The sequence below is a fragment of the Melanotaenia boesemani genome, chromosome 23 (genome assembly GCF_017639745.1).
Source record: "Melanotaenia boesemani isolate fMelBoe1 chromosome 23, fMelBoe1.pri, whole genome shotgun sequence".
NCBI lineage: Eukaryota > Metazoa > Chordata > Actinopteri > Atheriniformes > Melanotaeniidae > Melanotaenia > Melanotaenia boesemani.
Window position 1 is genome coordinate 10,791,329 of NC_055704.1, and position 25,702 is coordinate 10,817,030.

General features: G+C 41.4%; 1 protein-coding gene across 4 annotated transcripts; it reads right to left on the reverse strand.

Annotated features, from left to right (window-relative positions):
• Positions 1-3: 3 nt before the first annotated feature.
• On the reverse strand, positions 4-25,416 carry LOC121634604 (zinc finger protein 14-like). Of its 4 annotated transcripts, XM_041977385.1 has the most exons (8): positions 25,293-25,416; positions 23,877-24,079; positions 23,685-23,786; positions 23,486-23,581; positions 23,251-23,361; positions 21,546-21,669; positions 19,341-20,838; positions 4-2,795 (listed from the first exon to the last, which is right to left on the reverse strand). In XM_041977385.1, the coding sequence occupies exons 1-8, from the start codon at positions 25,318-25,320 to the stop codon at positions 1,673-1,675; spliced, it is 3,285 nt and encodes a 1,094-aa protein (XP_041833319.1). In that variant the 5' UTR covers positions 25,321-25,416; the 3' UTR covers positions 4-1,672. The 4 variants fall into 4 exon arrangements, with proteins under 4 accessions (XP_041833319.1, XP_041833320.1, XP_041833322.1 ...); XM_041977386.1 differs by lacking the exons at positions 19,341-20,838; positions 21,546-21,669; positions 23,251-23,361; ... (2 more) ...; positions 23,877-24,079; positions 25,293-25,416 and adding exons at positions 8,079-8,202; positions 10,143-10,253; positions 10,378-10,473; ... (1 more) ...; positions 10,770-10,972; positions 12,180-12,460 and having other exon boundaries at positions 4-4,284; XM_041977388.1 differs by lacking the exons at positions 19,341-20,838; positions 21,546-21,669; positions 23,251-23,361; ... (2 more) ...; positions 23,877-24,079; positions 25,293-25,416 and adding exons at positions 8,079-8,202; positions 10,143-10,253; positions 10,378-10,473; ... (1 more) ...; positions 10,770-10,997; positions 12,180-12,460 and having other exon boundaries at positions 4-4,284.
• Positions 25,417-25,702: the final 286 nt, after the last annotated feature.

Below are 25,702 nucleotides of genomic sequence, written 5' to 3' on the forward strand. Positions count from 1 at the left end.
GGGTTTTTCTGCTGTTGCCTCGCAGCCCTTAGGAATGTTACTCCTCCTGTCTCTGCTTCCCAAAGACTACATCGCTTTGGAAGAGCCTTTTATGCTACGCCTTGTTACCCATCTGTTGATGATTAACCTGATTAGTTCAGACAAGTCACAGCAGGTGTTTAAATGAGACGTTTTGGCTTTTGTTGTTCCTTTCCAACTGATTCAAAAAAGATTGATAACAAACTGAAACTTGATCTGCACTCATTTCACTGGCTTTGTCGGCTGCACATCCACAATGAGAATCTCCTGTTCCATCACATCCCAAAACTGCTCTATTGCATTCATCACCAGCGCTAGTCCTCAACGGACATGGCCCTGCAGGTTTTAAATGCTTCCCTGTTGCAACACACCTGACTGTAATGAGTCATTAACAGGGTTGTGCAAAACTTAACAAGGTCACCAGCTGCACTATTCAACCCTCTCTGCCTTTAATTTCCTAATTTAATTGAATGTGTGAATAATTTTGCTTGTGACAAAATTAATTTCCACACCACTTTTTTTTATTAATTATTGGCTGAGTAGAAATGAATCATCAGTAAAAAGAGATGAAATGCATGGTTCCCATGGCAACATTAAGCAGTACAAAGGCTTATTGAAAGAAAGTGTTTATTATTCTCCGTCTTTATTCTTCTGGTAAATGAGTTGTTTTTAAGGGCCTGAATAAAATTTCTCTTTTACTAACAAGGAATATAATTCAGATCTTTGACACAAAAATCTTTCAAAAAAAAAAAAGTTCTGTAAACAGTAAACAAGTTAATGATCGTTTTCAGTGAAAACTGTGCCTTTTGACTGGTGTCATTAAATACTTTGCCCCGCCCACTTACAACAGCAAGTGATTCTTTTTTTCACACTGTGGGGTCCTTCTCAATAATTAACCCATACACTTGAAAGTGGATCTCCACCCTTTCATGATACCACAGTACAAAACATAAGTTTCTCAAAGTTTTGGCAAACGTATCCATGGCTAATTTTGGTTCAACACCATGAAATAGGAAGTCCTTGTACCCATTGAACTTCACCAAACATGGCATGACTGGTTTTGTTGGTCAAATTATACACAATGCTGTGGCAGAGCAGGGAATTACATGTCAAAATAAAAGCACAAATACAATAAGCTGGAAATCACTGTCAGTCAATATAAAAGAGTCAGGCTGAAATGTCAATATTCTCTAATTGCCATAGCCCTGTCCACTGCCACCAAGAAGCCCCGTATATTTCACCCTGATTTACCTGTACAAGCCTAATCAAATGTTCCCTTCATCTGTGGTTCAAATATGACTGAAATCCTGACCACATCTAGATGTCCTAATTTTGTCACCACACCAGTCCCATGCCCTGCTAAAATGAGGTTTCTTATTTTGAAGCCTAAATGACATGCAGAAGATAATTCCTAGACCGTCAGATGTCACTCACTCTCATGATTTCAACGAGATTATGACATTCACACAAACTGAAATGTTTTCACTGTGGCAGAAGCTTTAAACATATATTGCTACACACCCCAGGTGAGAGTGCCGTGGCAGGAAGGTCGCCGTTGCTGCATAGGCCGAAGGTGGGAGGGCCTCAAAACTTAACATACCAAACTGAGACAATTTTTTACTTTGTAGTACACCCCACAAACAAACAGAGCTTTCTACTGAAACTCTACTTTAACTGCATCCGTAAAAGACGATTTGATTTTCACGTTATGAGTTTGTGAGTGTTCCCAGAGGGCTTTCTTCTGGAGGAATGCCAAGCCACACTCCTCACATGTGTGGCTCTTTGGCTTCCCGGCATGAGTCCGCCTGTGTTTCTTCAGGTGATTTGACAACCTGAAGCCTTTGTCGCATATGTCACATTTAAATGGCTTCTCACCTGTGTGGATACGCACATGCGACTTCAAGTAACCCGACAGGATGAAGGCTTTGCCGCACACCTCGCACTTGTACGGCCGCTCTCCGGTGTGGTATCTGTTGTGACGCCGGAGTTCGTTGGCGGTGAGGAAAGTCTTACCACACACTGTGCACTGGTGAGGCCTCTCGCCCGTGTGGATGAGTTCGTGCCTCTTCAGCGACGGTTCCTTCATGAATTGTTTCCCGCAGGTGTTGCACGGATATCTGACCCCGATGTGGATCTGCTCCACGTGATTTGTGAGCTGCAGCTTGGTGCGGTAAGCCATGTCGCAATGCGTGCAGGCCCACGGTCTCTCTTCTGAGTGGGTTCCCATGTGGACCGCGAGCTCAGAGGCCGAGCGGTAGCACTTTCCACACTGCCAGCACAGGAAGGGCTTCTCCCCGGTGTGTTTCCGCTGATGAACCGTCAAACAGTTGGAGGACCTGAACTTCTCTGGGCACATGTCACAAACATAAGGAAACTCTCCTTTGTGGATTCTCTGGTGGATGGCGAGGTAGGACAGCTGGACGAAGGTTTTATCACACTGAGGACAAGGAAAAGGGCCGGTGAAGTTGTGCTGCTTCTCATAATGCTCCCTCAAGCGTCTTAACAAGGTGAAAGTCTTGTCGCACATCGTGCACTGCATCGGCCGGTGCATCAGCTTGTGCCTCTCGAAAGCCGGCTCATTTGCGAGAATCTTCCCGCACTCCTTGCAGTACAGCGGATCGTGAATCCTCTGGTGCACTTTGAGCATCGTCATGGTCTTGAATTCTTTCCCGCAGTCGTTGCATTTCATGACATCCCTTAATTCTACTTTACAAACATTCTCTTGGTGCTCCTTCAAGGCTGACGGGTACTCGAAGTGTTTCCCGCAGTTCGAGCACCACACGGGGATCTTCACCTGTTGGTATTCGGTGTCGTTCGCTTCGCTCTGACTGGGCCCTGCTCTTGTCTCTCTTTTCAAAAAGAAAGGGCCATTTTTCTTGTGACAAACTGCATAAATCTGGTGCTTTTTCAGGCCGTGCATGTGCTTAAAATGCTTGTTACAGTGGATGCAGTGATACGGCCGGTCATCTGTGTGGCACTGTACATGCCTGTTCAGTGTTTTGATGCTGTCAAACACCTTGCGACAGACTGGACACACCTTCAGGGCCTTTTTTGTGACATTTAAAGCAGGTGCAGACAGGTTTTCCTCAGAAGTGGCTGCAGGTGCTTCTGAGTTACTTTCCTTTACCTCTTGTCCAGCACCGTCACCACAGTTCTGAGCATCAACATCAGCCAGAATCTCCTCCAGAGTCTTGCTTTGCTCCTCCCTGATGCCCTCATGACCATGAATGCTCTGATGCTTCTTTAATGTGTGCTTATACTTGAAGCCTTTCTCACATGTGACACAGATAAAGGGACGCTCTTCGGAGTGAGATCGCAAATGTTTTGCAAGGTCTGCAGTACAGGGAAGAACCCTTCTGCAGATGGGACAGATTTTACCTTCTACTGACACCTCTGGAGGAGGTTGAGGGTTTGAAAGTGGCGCTTCTTTCCTCTTGGGCCTTTTTTGATCCCTGCTTTTACAAATCTCCTTCTCATGTCTCTTTAAAACGTAAGGATTTTTGAATTTCTTCTCGCAGAATGAACACTTGTAGGGGCGGTCCTCTGAATGGGACTTCATGTGTCGCTCCATGTCGACTTGCCGAGCAAAATACTTCCCACACAGATAACAGTTTTTATTTTCTAACGTTTCAGATGTGCTGGGATCCACTGAATCGTCGTCTTTGACGCTTTTGCTCATCTCTCCTTTTTTGTGAACACGCATGGTGTGTCGGATCAAGTCATAATTGTCTCTGAATCGTTTGTCACAGCTGCTGCACTTATACTTGAGGTCCCGGTTTGTGTCGTGAATCTCTTGGTGCCGCCTCATGGCTGCAGCTCGTAGGAAGGTCTTATTGCACACAGGACATGTTTTATTGCTGGAGTACTTTTTTCGTTGCCTCTTCAAAGTTGCAGAGTCACTCTTTTCCTTTGAAGCATTTCTCTTCAGTTGGAGCCTCTTGCTTTGCTTTAGTGGCTGAAAAGCTGCAGGTTTTAAGGCATCACCCAAATCCTCATGTGTCGCTTCTCCAGATGTTTCATCCATATTTGTGTCAGTTTCTTCGTGACCTTCAGGATCAACCAGACAGGACGGCTGCTCTATCTGTGTGTAGTCCAAGAGTGTCACAATTTCGCCATCCATTTTCACAGACTCACAGCCTTGCATCTGCTCGGCTGAAGACTGTAACTGCATTTGGTCTGGATGGATCACCACCTTCTCCAGCTGAGGAAGAGACAATGAAGAGAGGATGCAGTTCCCGAAGGAGGATGGAATGGTCTGAGTTTCATCTGTGAAGAGATGAGAATAAGAATAATATGTTTTACTTCCTGCTTAGATTTAAAAAAATTATGTGTTTCATCCCTCCAGATTCTGAATAGTCAGTGTAACACCTGGTGGAGATGCAAAGGTACACTTAATGAAATAATGATGAGTGTAATTCCTTATTAATACTGGAAGGAAACTCTCCCCTTGTTTGCCTTGCTGTGGGCAGATCAGCCCTGTTTGATATAAACTGTCAAATCAGATTTGATTTGATTTGATTTTCACTTTGTAGTCAAAGCAGAACGACAACTTTGTCACCATCATCCCTCATAGGACATGGTATGTCCATGTAGTTCCTGGCAATAAACAGCTTCAGGGACTGAAACTCCTCTCCAGCCACTGTTGCCAACTCCTCAGTAAGAAAAGTAGCTAAAAGTCGCTAATTAGCATAATCAGCCTAGTACATATAGTTGTAATCGATGCTGCCATAAAGAGTGATGTATGTTTAGAACAGCTAAATAACTAAAATAAATAACTAAAATAAAATAATAATTCTGTCAATATTTTGTTTATTATTTAGTTCAGTTTTTTTAAGTGTTTTGTTTTTTAATTAGGAGTCTGCAACATGTCACAACACCTTCAACTTTTTAAATATTTGTGTCCACACTCTTCATTAATAGGCATTACTCTGACGGTAAGCCAGCGCAGGATCCTCCAGAAGCATCTTTGAACGTTTCATTTTCAGCCTGGTTATGAAACAGAGGTGAACATCATCGGCTCTGAATACAGCTGGGGGCTGCCCTGTGTACGGGGAAGGGGCTGAGTAGCACCCGCTCTTCATTGGGAAGAGTAAACTACGTTCATTCACGTCAGTCTCCAAAAGTCTCCAAAAATACCAGAAAAAGTTGTTAGATTTGTCGTTAGTCGCATTTTTTTTTTAAAGTCGCTAGAGGGGTCTGAAAACTCCCTAAATATAGCAACAAAGTAACTAAGTTGGCACTGAGTAATAATAAAGTCCCGCCCAAGACCCATCTCTTGTCACACATTAGCCAATCACAGTGGTTGTTTGTCGCAGCTCACATGCACATTGGCTGTCGTCTTCTTCGTTGGTGTTCGTATCCTTTTCTCGTATTAAAGTTAGTTTGAGTCTGCAAACCAGCAGCTAATTTGTGCATTGCTGTGAACCACTGGGCTGAAGAGGGGAGCGGAAGTTTGTTAGCGACAAAATAAACTCAGTTATAACTACTACAAGAAAAAGACCGGCAAATGTATTGGTCGCCATCGCGCAAGTAGATGAAAAATTCACTCGCACTGTCTCACATTTTAGTTGCAAAATGCAACCATTTGGTCGCAGTCTGGACCCCTGAGCCAGACAGCTGCATTTATCTAAAATGATAAAGAATGTAAACAATTCTGGCACTCTGTTTGTTATGAATGAAAAACTTACAGATAAGCCCAGAGCCTTCCAGGCTGGAAAACTGGGTTGGACTTTCTGGAGATGTCCTTAACTGGTTCAGATCCTATTTAGAAGGCCGGAGTTATTTTGTCATGATCCACAGCTATGAATCTGAGCGAGTGGCCATGACTTGTGGAGTCTCCCAGAGGTCATTCCTTGGACCTCTAGTGGACCTCTGTTCAACTCGTATATGCTCCAATTGGGTCAAATATTACAAAAAAAGTTATGCAGATGATACACAACTTTATGTGTCTCTGACACCAGATGACTGCAGCCCAATAGACTTATTGTGTCAGTGTCTGGAGCAAATAAACACCTGGATGAGGGAGAATTTTCTACAATTAAATGAAGATAAACTGAAATCATTCTGTTTGGTAGCAAAAAAAGAAGAGGGTCAGCATTGGTAAACACCTGGAGACTCAGGCTATTAAAGTCACCGACCAAGTTCGTAACTTTGGAGTATTGATAGACTCAGACCTGTATTTCAGCAGCCACATCAAAGCTGTCACTAAGAAGCTTTTTACCAGCTCAGAAACATCAACAGAATTAAAAGTTTAGTCTCCCAGAAAGACCAAGAGAAACTCGTCATGCATTCATCTCCAGTAGACTGGATTACTGTAATGGTCTTATAACAGGACTTCCTAAAAAGAGCATTAAACTCATCTAGAAATCTGCTGCTAGAGTTTTAACAAGGACCAAGAGATCTGAACACGTCACACTCGTTTTAAAATATGTACACTGGCTTCCAGTCAGTCACAGAATAGATTTTAATAAACTACTGATTGTTCACAAATCCCAGAATGGTTTAGACCCAGAACACATCTGTGATATGCTCTGAGAATATAAAGCTAGCAAGGCTCTTAGATCCAAAGACTCTGGTCAACTAGTCCAGACCAAAGTCCAGACTAAACATGGAGAAGCAGCATTTAGCTGTTATGCTGCAAACAAGTGGAACAAACTGCCAGTGGAGATTAAACTTTCACCAAATGTAGACATTTTTAAATCCAGGTTTAAAATATTTCTTTTCTCATGCACCTATGCATGAATTCTGCACGGTGACTTTTTTAACTTATCTTGCTTTTAATGATTTTCATTTAAATTATGATTTTAATATAATTTTTGCTATTTGTTGCTCCCCTTTACTACTTGTAACCTGTTAAACCCCTAGGGTTTTTGGAGGTTTGCTTTTCCTGAACAGACCTACCCAAATAAAATCAACAATAATTCTACAATTATCAGATCATTATGCATAACCTTGCTCTCAATGTATAGCTAAGACCCCACAGAATAGAATCCCAGTGTCAGAAACATTGCAAATGTTCATATGTCTGAGCAAATATAATAAATATAATATTATGATAAACCAAAGGAAAAAAATTACCTTCTTTTTCTTGCCTAACTATTTTTTTTTTTGTTTACACAGTGGAATACATCATGTTAGAAATGTTTATATGGATAAAGATGCCAATGAATGCATTCAGCAACGCCTTGACTACAATTGTACCAAGTTACACGAGAATAGCACAAAGCTCATCGATTTTGTGAAGGTTTGAAGATGATAGTAACAGGCAGACTCTACATTTGGCCACTTGGATACCCAAACTGTGCCAAAGTGATCCACATAGGTATTTTACTTCTTAGAAGGGAATCTGGCTACAAAATACTGTGTATACAATTTACGATTTAGCCCTGGCATTTAGCCACCATATCATCAGTTTCTACCACTGTGCTCTTCACTGCTGAACTGAGTAGGTTTTAGTGACTTGTGCTTTCTCAAACTAATATTCAAATGTATCAGTAATTTAGCACCAGAACCACTTAGTTCATTTGTTCAGCGACAGAACAGCAACAGAGTCACCAGAGGCTCCACCAACGAGAACTGTAAGCTCCCACACTGCAGAGCGTCGTTTGGTCTGTCTACCTTTTCTTACAAAGGTCCAAGGCTGTGGAATACATTACCAACTGAACTCAAGACAATTTCTGAGTTTAAAACCTTCACCGCTAGGCTTAAATTCTGGCTCAAAACACACCAAAACTGTAACCACTTGTAAATAGTACTGTATGTGTGTGTGGATGAATTATAGATTTTGTATTGTATGTTTAGGTGAGTTTTATATAGGGTTTGTAATGATTGTATTTTAATGTGTAGAAAGGCCCAACCAAGGACAAGAGTAGAGAATTAGCTTTGGCTAAAAACTCTGCATGGCAAATTTTGTGACTATGTACAAATGAAATGTCCCTGTCAAATAATTCAAACTAATAAACTCAACTGTCCTCTTAAACCAACATTCAGTAAATCAAATTTAAACAAGTGGGTCAGAAGCTGTGATAAAACAGATGACAATACAGGCAGAGAAGACTCACCGGACATATCAAAATGCCCGAGTGTTGTGTGGTACTGGAGTACAGTTTTAAGGTGCTGTGGATCAGGAACCAAGTGTGCACACTCCTCCAGGGCAGCTGGGATGATGCTGAACATGGATGCAGTCTAAAGAACAGAACATAAGATTTCAGGGAAAAAAACCAAACAAATTTACTTCCAGCTGTATTTTAGCTGCAGCATATAGGTTCATGGCGACAAATGAAGGACATTAATGCATCCAGAAACTTAACGACCAGAATTAGATTTGCTACTAAAGATTTGATCGTTTTAGATCAAATCTTAATTCAGCAGCTGCTCTTCCAGGTTTGATGCTGAGATGTGTCAGCAGTCTCAGTCGCTCAGCTACAGGATAGCAGTTATGAAGGCATCCCAACATCGTGACTGACAGCCCACGTGATGACTGAAGCCTGAAGATTAAATTAACATCTGTTATTATGAGGATATAAAATGGTTTGTTTTTCTTTGCCTTCTGTCTCCTTTTGCCATTTCTTAAAAATGATCTACACAAAGCCTGTGTGAGATAACTGCTGAAGCAGCAACAGTTAAGCTTAAGTACGAGGAAACAGTCTCCAGGTACCCAATATGGGTTCAGTTTCTTGAAGACATTTCAGCCTCATCCAGAAGAGCCTCTTTCCTTCATCCTAAAGACCTGATCCCACATTCCCAAAAAAAAGTAACCTGGTGTATGCAGTTCAGAGCAGCGAGGACTGCAATGAGCTCCTCTGCATTGGGGGGAACCAAACAACCATGCAACAGACGAATGGCTAAACACAGGAGTGTCAACCCATCAGACCAAGACTCGGCTCTTTTTCTGTATCTTAATGATAAAAGACAATTTTAAGGACTACGACATTTATATCTTGGACAGAGAAGACAAGTAGTTTGAGTAGGGATAGAAAGAGGTCATCTATGTGAAAGTAGAGAAACATTCATTCAGCAGAGAAGGAGGATTTCTCAGCTATCCCAAGGAGGTTGAAAGGGACGAATTTAGGTCATTCTGCTAGAATTGTTTATCATTTAGATTTTTCGTCCACACAGAAGCAGCATTTGGGAGTCTGAAAGCGCTGCTCTTCCCTAAGTGAAGAGCTCTGCAAACGGCAGCCTTCTTCTTTCTGTGTGGACAACCTAGATGCATATTTTTTTGAAGCCATGAGCACAACCCCCTTTTTTCTTCTTCTGCTGTTGCTGGTGGTTTGCCCTAAGCCCCAATTTCCATCGGATGCATGCATCCGATGGAATCAATCCACACTGGGAGCAGTTCACCTAGCTGGATCCATGAGATCACGAAATCACTTCCACGATAATGTCTTGTCATCCATAATGAAAAAAATAAATAAATAAATAAATAAAAAAACACCATGACTGATTATACGAGCACAAAACTGCTATGATTACTGGAAGCCTTTACACTGCTACAGTGTCTGATTTCCTGTCTGCTCATTTCTAAACTGCTGAGTTTGACACATTCTGGACGTGTGCTCCGTCAAAAATAGATAGCTGCGACGAGTTGCTTCTGGGATGCTTCTGACACGCACCGTGGCCCGCCTGGTGTGAACCAAACCACTGACTAAAATGGCTGCCACCAGCTGCGGAGGCCATGGCGCAGCCAGAATGTGGTGCGCACGAACCCAGTGGAAATTGGGGGTCAGTTTTCTTCTGAGTTTTTTGTGCATTTCTGTGGCAGTTTTGAAGCGTCCCTTACAGGCCTGACATGAATACTACAGCATATTTTTTTTGTTACCTTGGCTCAGCCTATGTTGCGCTGCAGCAGCTTCCATTTCAAATGAGTATGTGTGTCTAAGTCTGATCACCTGAGTGGTCTCAAAAACATTTTCTGTTGCTGGTGAAACAAATTATATATGCAAATATTTTAGGGGAAAGATGATGAAGCTGCAGTGTGAATTCACATGAAAATCAAATGGAAAACGTTCGTAAGTGATTTATAAACAATCAAACCTGATTGTGTGGCTGGTAATGGGAGATTAAGGATACTTAAAAATAAAGAAATAAAAAAAAAGATTAGTTTTCCACATTTCTATCAATACCTGCTGAATGTCTGGTACAGGTAGAAGCTTCTCCAGTCTGGACAGGAAATCCAGCATCAGCACCTGCAGAGCGTTGTCATATTCAGGCCCAAAATCTGTAGGAAAAACATCCTGGAGGAAAATAATCACAGTTAATACATCAATGTACAAGTACCAACCAACAACTATGTACAGTTTGTTTTATTAATGTATAAATAGACAGATACAAGAGCTTAATATAAATACAATCAGAGACCTGGAAAAACTTTTCCTTCTCTTCGGGGTTCTTTAACAAAAGCTCAACCTGATCCACAAAGTTTGTCTCTGGAAACTCAACATCTGCAAAATACGGCTGGAGAAAAGAGATGTACAGATGTTGTTTGAGAAGAACAAAAATAATTGGTGGAGAATTTGACAACAGCGAAAATCCACACATTATATTCTAAGGAGCTAACCTGAGCTGCCCATGTGGATACGAGGGCTTTGATCCGGTCCAGGTGCATCTCAATGGATTCTGTGTCTGTGATCTGCTCAGGTCGGCACAACTCAAGAACCATCTGTAAATTAAAAAAACAGGAAATCTCAGTGGAAATAAAGCAGACAGGATACTGAAGCTCTCTTTACACAGTCATGAATGTCACTGCTTACCCGTGCTCTGAGTCCCAGGAGGAGCTGAGCCTTTTGATCTGCATTTAAAAGTTCAGGCACAATTTCTGTGACAGTGCTGATGAAGTCCTCCACCATCCCATAATCATGAACAATCCCCCTCTGCACGATGTGACACATGGCTGCAGACACCAGGCGCAAGGGAGGTATGAAGAGGCGAAGAGACGGTAGCAGGAGAGGTGGATCTAGAAGAGATTTCAGTGTTAAAACCTGAATCAAATATATAGGAAAAAATACAGCACACAAAATTTGTAAAGTGGGTACTCATTACTGAAATTTACTGAATGAAAAGTAGATGCATAAATCTGGATATGAGAGCAAAATGTGGCACTTTGTTTAATTAAACTCATCACTACTGTTCTTCTTGAATTGTAAAATTTATTACAATGCCATTCTTTGGCAATGCTTAATATTTCACATTAAAGGGAATAATTTTATCACAGAATGAGACTTTACTGCAATAATTAATAACTGCATTTATCATTTAGACAAGAATAGTTCATGTTAAATATAAATATTGCACTTTGTGTGAGTGGGAATTGTTTATTTTGTACCATTTATATACTTTGTACTTGTTTGGATGAACCTGATAACTGATCATTAGTTGCTAATAATTGTTAAAAGACATAAACTAGTTATTTAAAATTAAAGCGAATTAAGTAACCAGGCATTCATAAATGCACATTTCAAACGCAATAATAAAAACGTTTACGTAATTTACCTAAAGTTCCTTAAAAGTTTCCAAAGAACTTTTCTCAATAACTAACTTAAGTGAAACCAAACAGCAACGGCTGCTGGGGATGAGATAACTTAGCGAAGCTTTAAACACAACATCGGTTAAACCAGGAGACCCTCTGATGCATTCACGGATCAATAACTGTGTAGTAATAACAACGATAGCGTTCTACCACCTGACTGGTAAATACGGATGCAGTAGGCGTGACTTAGTAAATCAACCACGACAATGTCACTGCAAAATTTATCAAGCTCTTCTCAATTACATTTTTTCTACCATGCTACCATGTTTTCCTCTCAAATGCTTGTTGTTATAAGCAACTCATGCTAACTCCACCTTTAAGTAAAAGCCATGGAAGGCAGCATCACCCAGTCTATAATTATAACCATTAATTTAGTAATGCTAACCTGTACGTGTCATATTTAAGTATTCGCAAAAATGTTGAAAGCAACAAACCTACTTGTTTTTCAACTACCGACACGTATTTTAAACTTATTCTTGTATTAACACATCAGCTCTACACCGGTGCAACGTTGCACAAAGCCACCGCCATCTCAGATCGGGATACGCCATGTTCAAAATCGGACGCACACGCTTCAAAAGAAAACCGGATAACTAGTGACAGGCGGCAGCTGTTTAGGGTATCGTTAGCTTACCGTTTTCTACGCGATGCGGGATCTTCATGTTGTGTCAGAGAGCATTAAATTTGCGAAATAAATCAACTCAGGGACTGTTATGAGCCCGTCCGTGCGACCCTGCGGTGCAAGTTGGCGGGGAAGAGGGGCGGCTTGATATTCCTTTCAGAGTGCGCAGGCGTAGTAGTTGAAACTCGTTAATGGTTTATTCATAAGTCATTATCCGTTACATGCGCGCGTCTACTATTACAACCTCCTTGGACATTTATTTTGTTTACATTAATAAAGAAAACAACTTCGTAAATTAATTTATCAAACTTTGCTTTCGAACTACTTCGAACAGCCATTTTCTTCGCATAACGAATCCCTGCTTTATATGTGGCTGTATTGCACATCACCGTCATCTATTGGCCATTTGAAGAAATGACACCAGAAGCTTGTCAAACTGACATGGGGGGAAAAAGAGTGGCGTAGAAATAAGAAGGAAAAATGAAAACCATTCTGTAAACATTTTCCTGTTCCCATTCCCTTCACGTTTCCCTTTCACCCATTCGTTATTTTTCCTGATTGATTTTTTTTATTTAACATTTATTTAACCAGGAAAGTCCCATTGAGATTAAGAACCTCTTTTTCAATACATATAGATTTTGAAATTTACATATTGGTATGAAAATTAATTCACGTTTAGATATTGGTAATTTATGAGAAGTAAGTGGAAGATGTTTTCAGTAGGTTCAGCCCAAAAGGATGCAGCATTCTTCTCCCTTTTCCTAAACAGTCCCCTCACACAACATGAACATCTACAGCTCTCCCAGAGTAGCCTACCACCCTTCACCTATAGCAGTGGTTCCCCAACTTTTTGAAATTCTGACTGCTTTCAAGCACTACATAGAGGATGGCTGCAGGGTGAACCATTTGACATGTTATGGAGGAGGGGGGTCGTGAACATCAAAGTATGTGGGTCATGACTCAAAAAGTTTGGGAACCACTACTCTTTATGATATTCTGACTAAAGCAGTTCAAGTGTTGTTTAGATACAAATTACAATTTACAACCGGTTCTTTTTGTTTTCACCAGCAAAGCTCTGGCTCCACAAAAAAACAAACAAACAAACAAAACAACAACAAAAACAGAAACATGGCTACTCTGGAACCAGCACTTTGGTGGGACACACCAAAGAACCACTAATGTCAGGAGCCGGTGGCAGGGAAATGTTTTGACATCCTGAGCCAGTGTAGCGGAGAACAGGAACTCAGTGTCTGTCTCATTTTCTAGTTATTTAATATTTTAGATCACCAGTTGTGTTCGTGAACGTTACTCAATGCATCGTATAAAACAGCATTTAAAGTCACAGCTGGTAGCTTGATTTGTAGCATTTGCGGTTATAAGCTTTTACAGGAAAACAGAGCTGCTAGTCATTAAGAGTTCTTAAATAATAACCAAATCAAAAAGAAATATCACAAAAGTAGCACAACAACCAGATACTAAAAAAGAAAAATGATCTTTTAGAGTATAAACCCACTGGACAACTCAGTGACTGTGTCAGCATGCAGAAGATGAGGGATAAAGAGTAATCAGTGATGAGGAGTGGTGAGTGAGATCGTGCAAATGTGACCACGCCTCTACGGAGGCGGCCCAGAGATCCTGGCCCTCAGCAGCAGCCCCGTAGCACGAACCCAAGCTACCCCACCCCGAAGACAACTCCAGCCCCACCCTATTCTACCGTCATTTAGCAGACACTTTTCTTCAAAGTGACTTACATCTAGGAGTAAGAACAACACAAGCAAAAATAAAACAGAAGAGGACGTCATAATTTAGTCGTAGGCAGACTGCTGCAAGTCACAGGTGCTGTAGTGTAGTGGTCAAGGCAGTGCATTTATTTATTTATTTATTATTTATTTTTGTCAGGCGTTTTTTTGTTATTTTTTTTAATCATCTGGAGTTTCTAGATTTACCTGACACAACGTGCATCCATTCATAACCACCAGTCAGCATTGCAGGGTGTTCACAAACAGGGCCATAGGCAGGTTTTAGAAATACCAAGTTCCACCACCCATTATGGCCCACACATCTCAAGAGGCCAAAATGAAGCACAAAATCTATTTAAAATGGAAGCAAATTATGTTTCACACAAACCTGATATTATTTGCCTGCAGCACCAACGGACTACAGAGTGATGTTTGTCTCACACCTGTCCTTTTCTAAATCTTTAGATCACCTCATCTCCTTTGCTTCTGTGTTCTGGTTGATTCTCAGATGTTTATGAGGGTTTGTGGTCTTCCCATACATCAAACTGTGCATTATTGCTGTTTGTGGAGCTGAAATATCTCCACACATGACAGCGCTTCAGACTGAATGAGCAGTGGCTGCTGCAATGCTACACTGTGCCTTATTTTCCTCATGACAAAGGCAGTTATTTTTAACCTGTACACTGATTATCTCTCCAGGCATTTGAAAGCTGCTCAAACTGGGTGAATGGTTGGTAATTTACTGGTGAATCATATTATTTATGCAGATGATCTTGTGGTGTTCAGTCCATGTAGTACTGGTCTCCAGCAGCTCCTTGCTATTTGCTTTGCTTATGGAGTATGATATTATAATGCTAGCAAGAGGGTTGTCATGATCTGCAGAACTAAGAAAGATAAATGTAAAAAATACCCTGATTTTAAGTTGTTTGAGAATAATTTGACCATCTGTAATAAAGTTAAGTACCTTGGGCATTTTATTACAGATCAAATGTTAAATGGTAAGGTCATCTATAGGCAGTGCCGCATGTCGTATGTGCTAGCAAACATTCTCATTTGCAAGTTTAGTGCATGTACAGATGGAGTGAGGGTGTCATTGTTTAGGACATATTATACTCCACTCTATACTGAAAACCTGTGGCCAAACTACAGAAGGCAAGTCTACAGAGACTTAAAGTGCCTTAGTAATGATCCCATGAGGCTATTGTTGAAGAAACCAAGATGGTGCAGTGCAAGTAGCATTTTTGCTAATTTTTTAGACGATTTTAAGAAATGTAATGTTTGTAATTTGTCCAACTGCTCTCATTATACACCCTGATCAAACATGCTTTATAAAGGGAAGATATCCCTCTGTTAACATGAGGAGACTAATTAATATAATAGATTATTCTACCATCAATAACCTGGAAACAATAATAGTTTCTTTAGATGCAGAGAAAGCTTTTGATTGAGTTAACTGGAAATATTTACTAGCTACTTAAAACAGATTTGGCTTTGGACAGTCGTTCATTAACTGGATTAAAATCTTATTCAGTTCTCCTAATGCGAGTGTCAGAATGAATGATCAAACCTCTCCAAGTTTTAATCTACAAAGGAGTACAGGACAAGGTATTCCACTGTCCCCCTCACTTTTTGCTATATTTATTTAACCACCAGCCGCTGCGATTAGACAAAACCAAGCTATTAAAGCCATTCAGTCCAAAAATATAATTCATAAAATAAGTCTTTATACTGATGATGTATTACTATTCCTCCAGAACTCACAAACCTCTCTATCTGAAACAATCTCAGTAATTAATAAATTCTCATCACTCTCGGACTACTCTATGAAATGGTCTAGGAGCACAGTTCTACCCATCAACTGTAGCTTTCAAAATCTACCCAGCATCACCTCACAATCAGGTAACATTAGACACCTGGGTGTAAATATTCCCTCCAGGCTCTCAGAACTAAGAAACCTTGTCCATGGGGTACCTAGCCTTGGCGTTGGATTGGCGTGGCCTGCGGTGGTTTTGCCTGGGCCGGTTGTGTCCTGGGCAGGGCTCTGCTGGGGGGGATAGGTGGCCCTTGGATCTGTGGGGTGCCTGCCCTTCGTGCGGCCCGTGCCGCAGTGCCTGGTACCCGGTGCCTGCTGGGCTTGCTCACCGTCACCCTGGGCTGCTTGGTGCCCCTGCCCCGTTGCGCCGAGGGGCTCCGGTCTGGAGGGCCCTCTGCTCTAGGCTGAGTGAGGCTGCTACTCTCTCTGCTTTGGCCTATTTTCTATATGCCCAAAAGACCTGTCAGGTCTTTTGGGCCTCGGGCTCCCCCCTGTCTCCCCCTAATGCTTTAGGGTGCGGCGTGGTCACAACCCCCTTGCAAGCACGTTTCATCCTTGTTGCATGGTCACACATGCATGTTTACGTTCACACGTGCATGCTACAGGTATGTTTGATGACTGTTGTACTTCTTCATATCATCATCCTATTTTCTATATGTATCATGTACTACTGTGGTAGTTTTGTATTGTTTTTTTGAATGCTGATGTGATTTAGGCAGCCTAGACTTTTATTTCCACATTTCAGTTCTGTCCTTTTCTTTTTCTCTCTTCTAGTCTCCTGACATATCAAGACATATATATATATATATATATATATATATATATATATATATATATATATATATATAAATATATTTGTCATCAATGTTCCTCAGCGAATGGAATTAACTAATATACAATTTCGTACTATGATACCAATCTCATTTGTGGAGGCACTGGTAGTTGTCTTCTTGTGGGTGATGATGTCATTAAGCCACTGATTGCTGCACTGAATAAGTTGTTCTCTCTTGTAGTTTGTAAGAGGTTAAAATTCACTAATTGCAGCTATGTTCATAAACACTGCAACATTATAAAGTATTACTATAATCACAATACTTTAGAAAAAACTATAATAAAGCATAGTTCAGCTCAGTTCCCTCTTTTGCTGCTGTAGCTGCAGGGTTATTAGAGGCAAGTGGAAATGTCCACAAGGTAGCAGGTTGGTGCTGCTGCACAGATAATATGTTATTAGAGTTTGCACATCACAATAAGTCTGTGAACATGCTTCTCCAACGTTTGGTGTTATATTTTTGGAGTTCATTCTGTCTCCTAATAGAATTTAGACTAGTTTGGTGTGTTTTCATTAGTCAGGTGTTGACTTAGAAGCTCTACATGAGCTCTTAAGTTCTATCTCCAGATAAAAAGCAAGTTTAAATTCCAGTTTTGTTTTTAAAACCGACGACTAACACATCAAAAACTGCAGAGGAGCCCACACAGACTGTGTCAATGTGTGATCTGCTCTTCTTACAAAATCTTGATTTTATAAAAGCAGTAGCATCTGACAAAATCACCATTCTAGGGGTTTCAAACTCTGGTCCTTCAGGGTTGTTATCCTGCAAGGTTTTAGATGTTTCCCTGCTCCATCACACCTGGTTCAAATGAAATGGGTCCAACAGCTTGTTCTCAAGTTCTGCACAATAATCCATTCATTTGACTCAGGTGTGTTGAAGCACAGACACATCTAAAACCTGCAGGAGTCATTTAAAGGTGTCTGCCATGATTTCAGCCATACTTAGATGTTTTCTCACAGAGGCCGGAATATTGGGCCCAAACATTCTTTGATCAAACTGAGTCCCCTACAGTGCATGTATACTGGAACAAGGATGATAGTCCAATTAAAGGGACAGTTTCAACGCCAACTGTAGTGGAGCACAACTATGCATATACCTGTCCTGACTGTAACTCCTGTTCAGTTGTTTTGCTTCATTTAAAAATTTTTGCCTTTAACATATAAGCAACAGAAACATTTCTAACATTTAAATCTGATTTATTTTGTAAAGCTCCATCAGCTGAAACCACTAATTAGCTTCACATATGTACACATCTTACAGGTCATTCATTTGCAATATGAACACAAAAAAGGGGGGTGGAGGGGTGGAACAGCAAATTGTAAACAAAACAAAGAAAAAACATTGAAATTATCTGGGTGAAATCGTTGGTGTGTCCTACAAAACATAACACACCCAAAACAGTAGTCAAGCTCTTGTCGAACCAGTCTTTTCCTTTTCAGAGAATCAGTGAGTGGATGGAAGATTTTAAGGGAAAATTCATCTAAAATTGTAAATATAAACTGCCCCCTTAATAGGTTATGTGTAAACCTAATAAGGGTCACCATAGTGCTCTAGCCTGGTAAAAAAAAAAAAAAAAAAAAATCCAGCACTGTGAATCAAAGCTCAACATACCAAGCTAAGGAGATTAATCTTACTTTGTAGTACACCTCACAAACAAAACAGAGCTTTCTACTGAAACTCTACTTTAACTGCATCCGTAAAAGATGATTCGATTTTCACGTCATGTGTTAACGAGTGTTCCCAGAGGGCTTTCTTCTGGAGGAATGCCAAGCCACACTCCTCACATGTGTGGCTCTTTGGCTTCCCGGCATGAGTCCGCCTGTGTTTCTTCATGTGATAAGACAACCTGAAGCCTTTGTCGCATATGTCACATTTAAATGGCTTCTCACCTGTGTGGATGCGCATATGCGACTTCAAGTAGCCGGACTGGATGAAGGCTTTGCCGCACACCTCGCACTTGTACGGCCGCTCTCCGGTGTGGTATCTGTTGTGAAGCCGGAGTTCGTTGGCGGTGAGGAAAGTCTTACCACACACTGTGCACTGGTGAGGCCTCTCGCCCGTGTGGATGAGTTCGTGCCTCTTCAGCGACGTCTCCTTCATGAATTGTTTCCCACAGGTGTTGCACGGATATCTGACCCCGATGTGGATCTGCTCCACGTGGTTTGTGAGCTGCAGCTTGGTGCGGTAAGCCATGTCGCAATGCGTGCAGGACCACGGTCTCTCTTCTGAGTGGGTTCCCATGTGGACTGTGAGCTCAGAGGCCGAGCGGTAGCACTTTCCACACTGCCAGCACAGGAAGGGCTTCTCCCCGGTGTGTTTCCGCTGATGAACCGTCAAACAGTTGGAGGACCTGAACTTCTCTGGGCACATGTCACAAACATAAGGAAACTCTCCCTTGTGGATTCTCTGGTGGATGGCGAGGTAGGACAGCTGGACGAAGGTTTTATCACACTGAGGACAAGGAAAAGGGCCGGTGAAGTTGTGCTGCTTCTCATAATGCTCCCTCAAGCGTCTTAACAAGGTGAAAGTCTTGTCGCACATCGTGCACTGCATCGGCCGGTGCATCAGCTTGTGCCTCTCGAAAGCCGGCTCATTTGCGAGAATCTTCCCGCACTCCTTGCAGTACAGCGGATCGTGAATCCTCTGGTGCACTTTGAGCATCGTCATGGTCTTGAATTCTTTCCCGCAGTCGTTGCATTTCATGACATCCCTTAATTCTACTTTACAAACATTCTCTTGGTGCTCCTTCAAGGCTGACGGGTACTCGAAGTGTTTCCCGCAGTTCGAGCACCACACGGGGATTTTCAGCGATGCCGCCTGTTGGTGTTCGGTGCCGCTCGCTTCGCTCTGACTGGGCCCTGCTCTTGTCTCTCTTTTCCAAAAGTAACGGGTGCTTTTCTTGTGACAAATAGCATAAATCTGGTGTCTTTTCAGGCCGTGCATGTGCTTAAAATGCTTGTTACAGTGGATACAGTGATACGGCCGGTCATCTGTGTGGCACTGTACATGCCTGTTCAGTGTTTTGATGCTGTCAAACACCTTGCGACAGACAGGACACACCTTCAGGGCCTTTTTTGTGACATTTAAAGCAGGTGCAGACAGGTTTTCCTCAGAAGTGGCTGCAGGTGCTTCTGAGTTACTTTCCTTTACCTCTTGTCCAGCACCATCACCACAGTTCTGAGCATCAACATCAGCCAGAATCTCCTCCAGAGTCTTGCTTTGCTCCTCCCTGATGCCCTCATGACCATGAATGATCTGATGCTTCTTTAATGTGTCCTTGTACTTAAAGCCTTTCTCACATGTGACACAGATAAAGGGACGCTCTTCGGAGTGAGATCGCAAATGCTTTGCGATGTCTGCAGTACAGGGAAGAACCCTGCTGCAGATGGGACAGATTTTACCTTCTACTGACACCTCTGGAGGAGGTTGAGGGTTTGAAAGTGGCGCTTCTTTCCTCTTGGGCCTTTTTTGATCTCTGCTTTTACAAATCTCCTTCTCATGTCTCTTTAGGACGTAAGGATTTTTGAATTTCTTCTCGCAGAAGGAACACTTGTACGGGCGGTCCTCTGAATGGGACTTCATGTGTCGCTCCATGTCGACTTGCCTAGCAAAATACTTCCCACACAGATAACAGTTTTTATTTTCTAACGTTTCAGATGTGCTGGGATCCACTGAATCGTCGTCTTTGATGCTGCTGCACATTTCTCCTTTTTCGTGAACACGCATGGTGTGTCGGTTCATGTCGTAATGGTCCCTAAATCGTTTGTCACAGCTGCTGCACTTATACTTGAGGTCCCGGTTTGTGTCGTGAATCTCTTGGTGCCGCCTCATGGCTGCAGCTCGTAGGAAGGTCTTATTGCACACAGGACATGTTTTATTGCTGGAGTACTTTTTCCGTTGCCTCCTCAAAGTTGCAGAGTCACTCTTTTCTTTTGAAGCATTTCTCTTCAGTTGGAGCCTCTTGCTTTGCTTTAGTGGCTGAAAAGCTGCAGGTTTTAAGGCGTCACCCAAATCCTCATGTGTCACTTCTCCAGATGTTTCATCCATATTTGTGTCAGTTTCTTCGTGATCTTCAGGCTCAATTAGACTGGACGGCTGCTCTAACTGTATGTAGTCCAAGAGTGTCACAGTTTCGCCCTCTACTTGCACGGTCACACAGCCTTGCATCTGCTCGGCTGAAGACTGTAACTGCATTTGGTCTGGATGAATCACCACCTTCTCCAGCTGAGGAAGAGACAATGAAGAGAGGATGCAGTTCCCGAAGGAGGATGGAATGGTCTGAGTTTCATCTGTGAAGAGATGAGAATAAGAATAATATGTTTTACTTCCTGCTTAGTTTCAACTAAAATTGCTAAAGAGGGGGGAAAACAGAGCTCAAAATATAGCTGTTACTATAGCAACAGAAGCCTGAGCTAATTATGAATTTATCACATCATCTATTAAACTTTTTATAGCAAATTCATGAATGTGTGAACTTATTTTCCAGACAGACAAAAATGAGAACTTAGGGGAATCAAAGAGTTACAAGATTATCAATGACAAGCATAGGGATCATTTGTTATCAGAGCAGTCCAAAATGAATGTGTTACCTGTGGAATTAATGCCTTAATTTTTTCATTGCATTAACAAATAAACAACAAAGTTATAACACATGCCATATTAAAAATCCAAATTTGGTATTATCTTGGTGAGAAAAAGTGATTTTGGGCAAGAAGATGCTTTGTTATAACCATATTTATGAAGTTTCTGACATTTCACAAACCTTGAACTTAGAATTTTTACCATAAGCTGTCCAGAAACAAAATTATTACAGGTGCCTTTTTTAAACTATGAATTTAGCGTTATCTCTGCAAAAGAAGCTGATGTCTTTCTTGGGGGGTCTTGGCTGAAAACCTTTGGGAACCACTGTCTCATGACATGATCTGTGGATCAAATTTAAACAAGCGGTTCACAAGCTGTGATAAAACAGATGACAATACAAGCAGAGAAGACTCACCGGACATATCAAAATGCCCGAGTGTTGTGTGGTACTGGAGTACAGTTTTAAGGTGCTGTGGATCAGGAACCGAGCGTGCACACTCCTCCAGGGCAGATGGGATGATGCTGAGCATGGATGCAGTCTAAAGAACAGAACATAAGATTTCAGGGAAAAAACCAAACAAATTTACTTCCAGCTGTATTTTAGCTGCAGCATATAGGTTCATGGTGACAAATGAAGGACATTAATGCATCCAGAAACTGAACGACCAGAATTAGATTTGCTACTAAAGAATTGATCGTTTTAGATCAAATCTTAATTCAGCAGCTGCTCTTCCAGGTTTGATGCTGAGATGTGTCAGCAGTCTCAGTCGCTCAGCTACAGGATAGCAGTTATGAAGGCATCCCAACATCGTGACTGACAGCACACGTGATGACTGAAGCCTTTGTGACACATGAAGGTTAACTCATTAACGAAAAGATTAAATTAACATCTATTATTATGAGATTATTAAAAGACATTTCACCCTCATCCAGAAGAGCCTCTTTCCTTCATCCTAAGGACCTGATCCCACATTCTCAAAAAAGTAACCTGGTGTATGCAGTTCAGAGCAGCGAGGACTGAAATGAGCTCCTCTGCATTGGGGGGAACCAAACAGCCATTCAACAGACGAATGGCTCAACACAGGAGTGTCAACCCATCAGACCATGACTCGGCTCTTTTTCTGTATCTTAATGATAAAAGACAATTTTGAGGTCCACAACGTTCAAATCTTGGACAGAGAAGACAAGAGTGGGGATAGAAAGAGTCCATCTATGTGAGAGTAGAGAAACATTCACTCAACAGGAGGACTTTTAATTTTTTCCCCACCTACAATACCATCCTCTCTGCTATCCCAAGGAGATTTGCAACACCTGTTCACAACATTGGGCAATCTAATGAGACCTCGGGTGAGTCATGACTCTCAACGACAGTCGTGGACTTGAGCAGCCTGTCCACACAGGGAGATGTTTAGGTGATTCTGCTAGAGTTGTTAATCGTTTGGACGTTTAATCCATACAGAATGGGCATTTTGGGAGTCCGAAACCGCTGCTCCTCTGAAACGATTCCCTAAGTGAAGAGCTCTGCAACCAGCATCCTTCTCCCTTCTGTGTGTCTAAAGAACAGAATTCTATGAATTCTTATTCTATGACCTGATTATGCAATCACCCCTGTCTTCCTTAGAGGACATGTGCACCCCCCACCCCTATTTTCCTTCTTCTGCTTCTTTATCGCTGATGGTTTGCATCTGTGCATGCTCCAGGTTTTCTTTTGAGTTTTTTTGTGCATTTCTGTGGCAGTGTTGCAGCGCCCCTTACAGGCCTGACATCGATGCTACAGCGTTTTTACTGGAATTGTGTATGCCTGTACAAAAAAAAAACAAAAAAACCAAATACCAAAAAACTTTTTGGTCAAAAGGGACATCATTTAATCACTGAGTGGATGTGACCTATAACATCTGGAGTTTCACAGACTGCTTAAGTGAAACCTCTCTTTCTCCACCAGAACTGAAGAAGCTCTTCTGGATGAGCGCAGAACACTTTCACAAATCCTGTTTGCATTCACATGAAAATGTGATGCAAAACATTTGTAACAGAATAATAAACCATCAAATTTGATCGGCGTATATCTGGAATAAAATGTGGCTGGTAATGGGATCAATCAATCACATTTGTATCAATACCTGCTGAATGTCTGGTACAGGTAGAAGCTTCTCCAGTCTGGACAGGAAATCCAGCATCAGCACCTGCAGAGCGTTGTCATATTCAGGCCCAAAATCTGTAGGAAAAACATCCTGGAGGAAAATAATCACAGTTTATACATCAATGTACAAGTACCAACCAACAACTATGTACAGTTTGTTTTATTAATGTATAAATAGACAGATACAAGAGCTTAATATAAATACAATCAGAGACCTGGAAAAACTTTTCCTTCTCTTCGGGGTTCTTTAACAAAAGCTCAACCTGATCCACAAAGTTTGTCTCTGGAAACTCAACATCTGCAAAATACGGCTGGAGGAAAGAGATGTACAGATGTTGTTTGAGAAGAACAAAAATAATTGGTGGAGAATTTGACAACAGCGAAAATCCACACATTATATTCTAAGGAGCTAACCTGAGCTGCCCATGTGGATACGAGGGCTTTGATCCGGTCCAGGTGCATCTCAATGGATTCTGTGTCTGTGATCTGCTCAGGTCGGCACAACTCAAGAACCATCTGTAAATTAAAAAAAAGGAAATCTCAGTGGAAATAAAGCAGACAGGATACTGAAGCTCTCTTTACACAGTCATGAATGTCTCTGCTTACCCGTGCTCTGAGTCCCAGGAGGAGCTGAGCCTTTTGATCTGCATTTAAAAGTTCAGGCACAATTTCTGTGACTGTACTGATGAAGTCCTCCACCATCCCATAATCATGAACAATCCCCCTCTGCACGATGTGACACATGGCTGCAGACACCAGGCGCAAGGGAGGTATGAAGAGGCGAAGAGACGGCAGCAGGAGAGGTGGATCTGGAAGAGATTTCATTGTTAAACCCTGAATCAAATATATAGGAAAAAAATACACCACAGAAAATTTGTAAAGTGGGTATTCATTACTGAAATTTACTGGCTGAAAAGTAGATGCATAAATCTGGATATGAGAGCAAAATGTGGCACTTTGTTTAATAAAGCGAGTCACTATTCTTCTTGAATAATTTTTTTAATAACATTTTAAATTTAAAGTTAATGCCATTCTTTGGCAACAATTAAAATTTCACAGTGATTCAACATAAAGGGAAATAATTTTATTATTGCACATTTACATTGAAGAGACTTAAATACAATCAATATTTGCATTAATCATTTAGGCAAGAAATTGAATATTTTGTACCAATTATGAACATTGTACTTGTTTGGATGCACCAGATAACTGCAATAAGCTAATAATAGCTGAGAGACTTTAGTGACTACACGAAAGCAAATTAAGTAACCAGACATTTACGTAATTTACCTAAAAGTTTCCAGACAAAACTTCTCTGGTAAACTAACAAACCTGATAGCAAAGATCAAACATTTGAAACAGCTGCAGGGACTGAGATAACTTAGCAAAGCTATAAACACACCATATAACATCAGTTAAATCAAGGGGACCCCTGATGCATTCACGGATCAATAACAGTGTCGTAATAACAACGAAAGCGCGCGACCACCTGACTGTTATATACGGCTACAGTAGTCGTGACTTAGTAAACTAAACACGATAATGCTACTGTAAAATTTATTAGGCTATTTTCAGTTGTATTATATTCATTTTCTAGTGTGATTCTTAAAGAACTACTGTTTGTGCGTCTATTTAAGCCTTTGTTTAGCGCTCAAACGTTAGTTGTTTCAAGCAACTAATGCTAACTCCACCTTAAGTAAAAGCCCTCGAAAGCAGCATCGCCTGTTAGCAATTACTTGATACCTATAAATCAAGTCATGCTAACCTCCTCTACTTGTCACATTAAAGTGTTCACGAATTTCTGAAAGCAACAAACCTGCTTGTTCTTCTCCTACCCACACTTATTTTAAACTCATCCCTTTTAACTAGCGCACACATCAGCTCTACGGCGGTGCAACGTAGCACAAAGCCACCGCCATCTCAGATCGGGGTACGCCATGTTCAAAATCGGACGCACACGCTCGAAAAGAAAACCAGATAACTCCTGACGGGCGGCAGTTGTTTAAAGTCTCATTGGCTTACCGTTTTCTACATGATGCGGGCTTTCCATGTTGTGTCGGAGAGTGTTAAATTTGGGAAATAAATCAACTTAGGGGCTGTTATGAGTCGACGTCCGTCCGACCCTGCGGTGCAAGTTGGCGGAGAAGGGCGGCTTCATATTCTGTTCAGAATGCGCAGGCGCAGTAGTGTTAGTGGTTTATTTATAAATCGTTATCCGTTATATGCACATGTCCGCTGTTTCAACATCATTAGGCATCTATTTTGTTTACGTTAATAAAGAAAACGACTTTGTAAATTAATTTATCAAACTTTGCTGACAAACTCCCATCTTCTTCCCTTAACGAAATCCTGCTCCATAGTGGAATATATTGCCTATCACCGCCATCTACTGGGTATTTGAAGAAGTTACATCAAAAGCTTACCCCCCCCCC

Excerpts from the sequence above, each read along its gene's own strand:
- LOC121634604 (XM_041977385.1), bottom strand. The coding sequence starts at position 25,320 with ATGGAAAGCCCGCATCATGTAGAAAACG. Across the intron at positions 23,362-23,485 it reads AGAAGGAAAAGTTTTTCCAG|GATGTTTTTCCTACAGATTT; the intron begins GTCTCTGATTGT and ends ATTTTCCTCCAG. Across the intron at positions 21,670-23,250 it reads CTGTACCAGACATTCAGCAG|ACTGCATCCATGCTCAGCAT; the intron begins GTATTGATACAA and ends TCTGTTCTTTAG.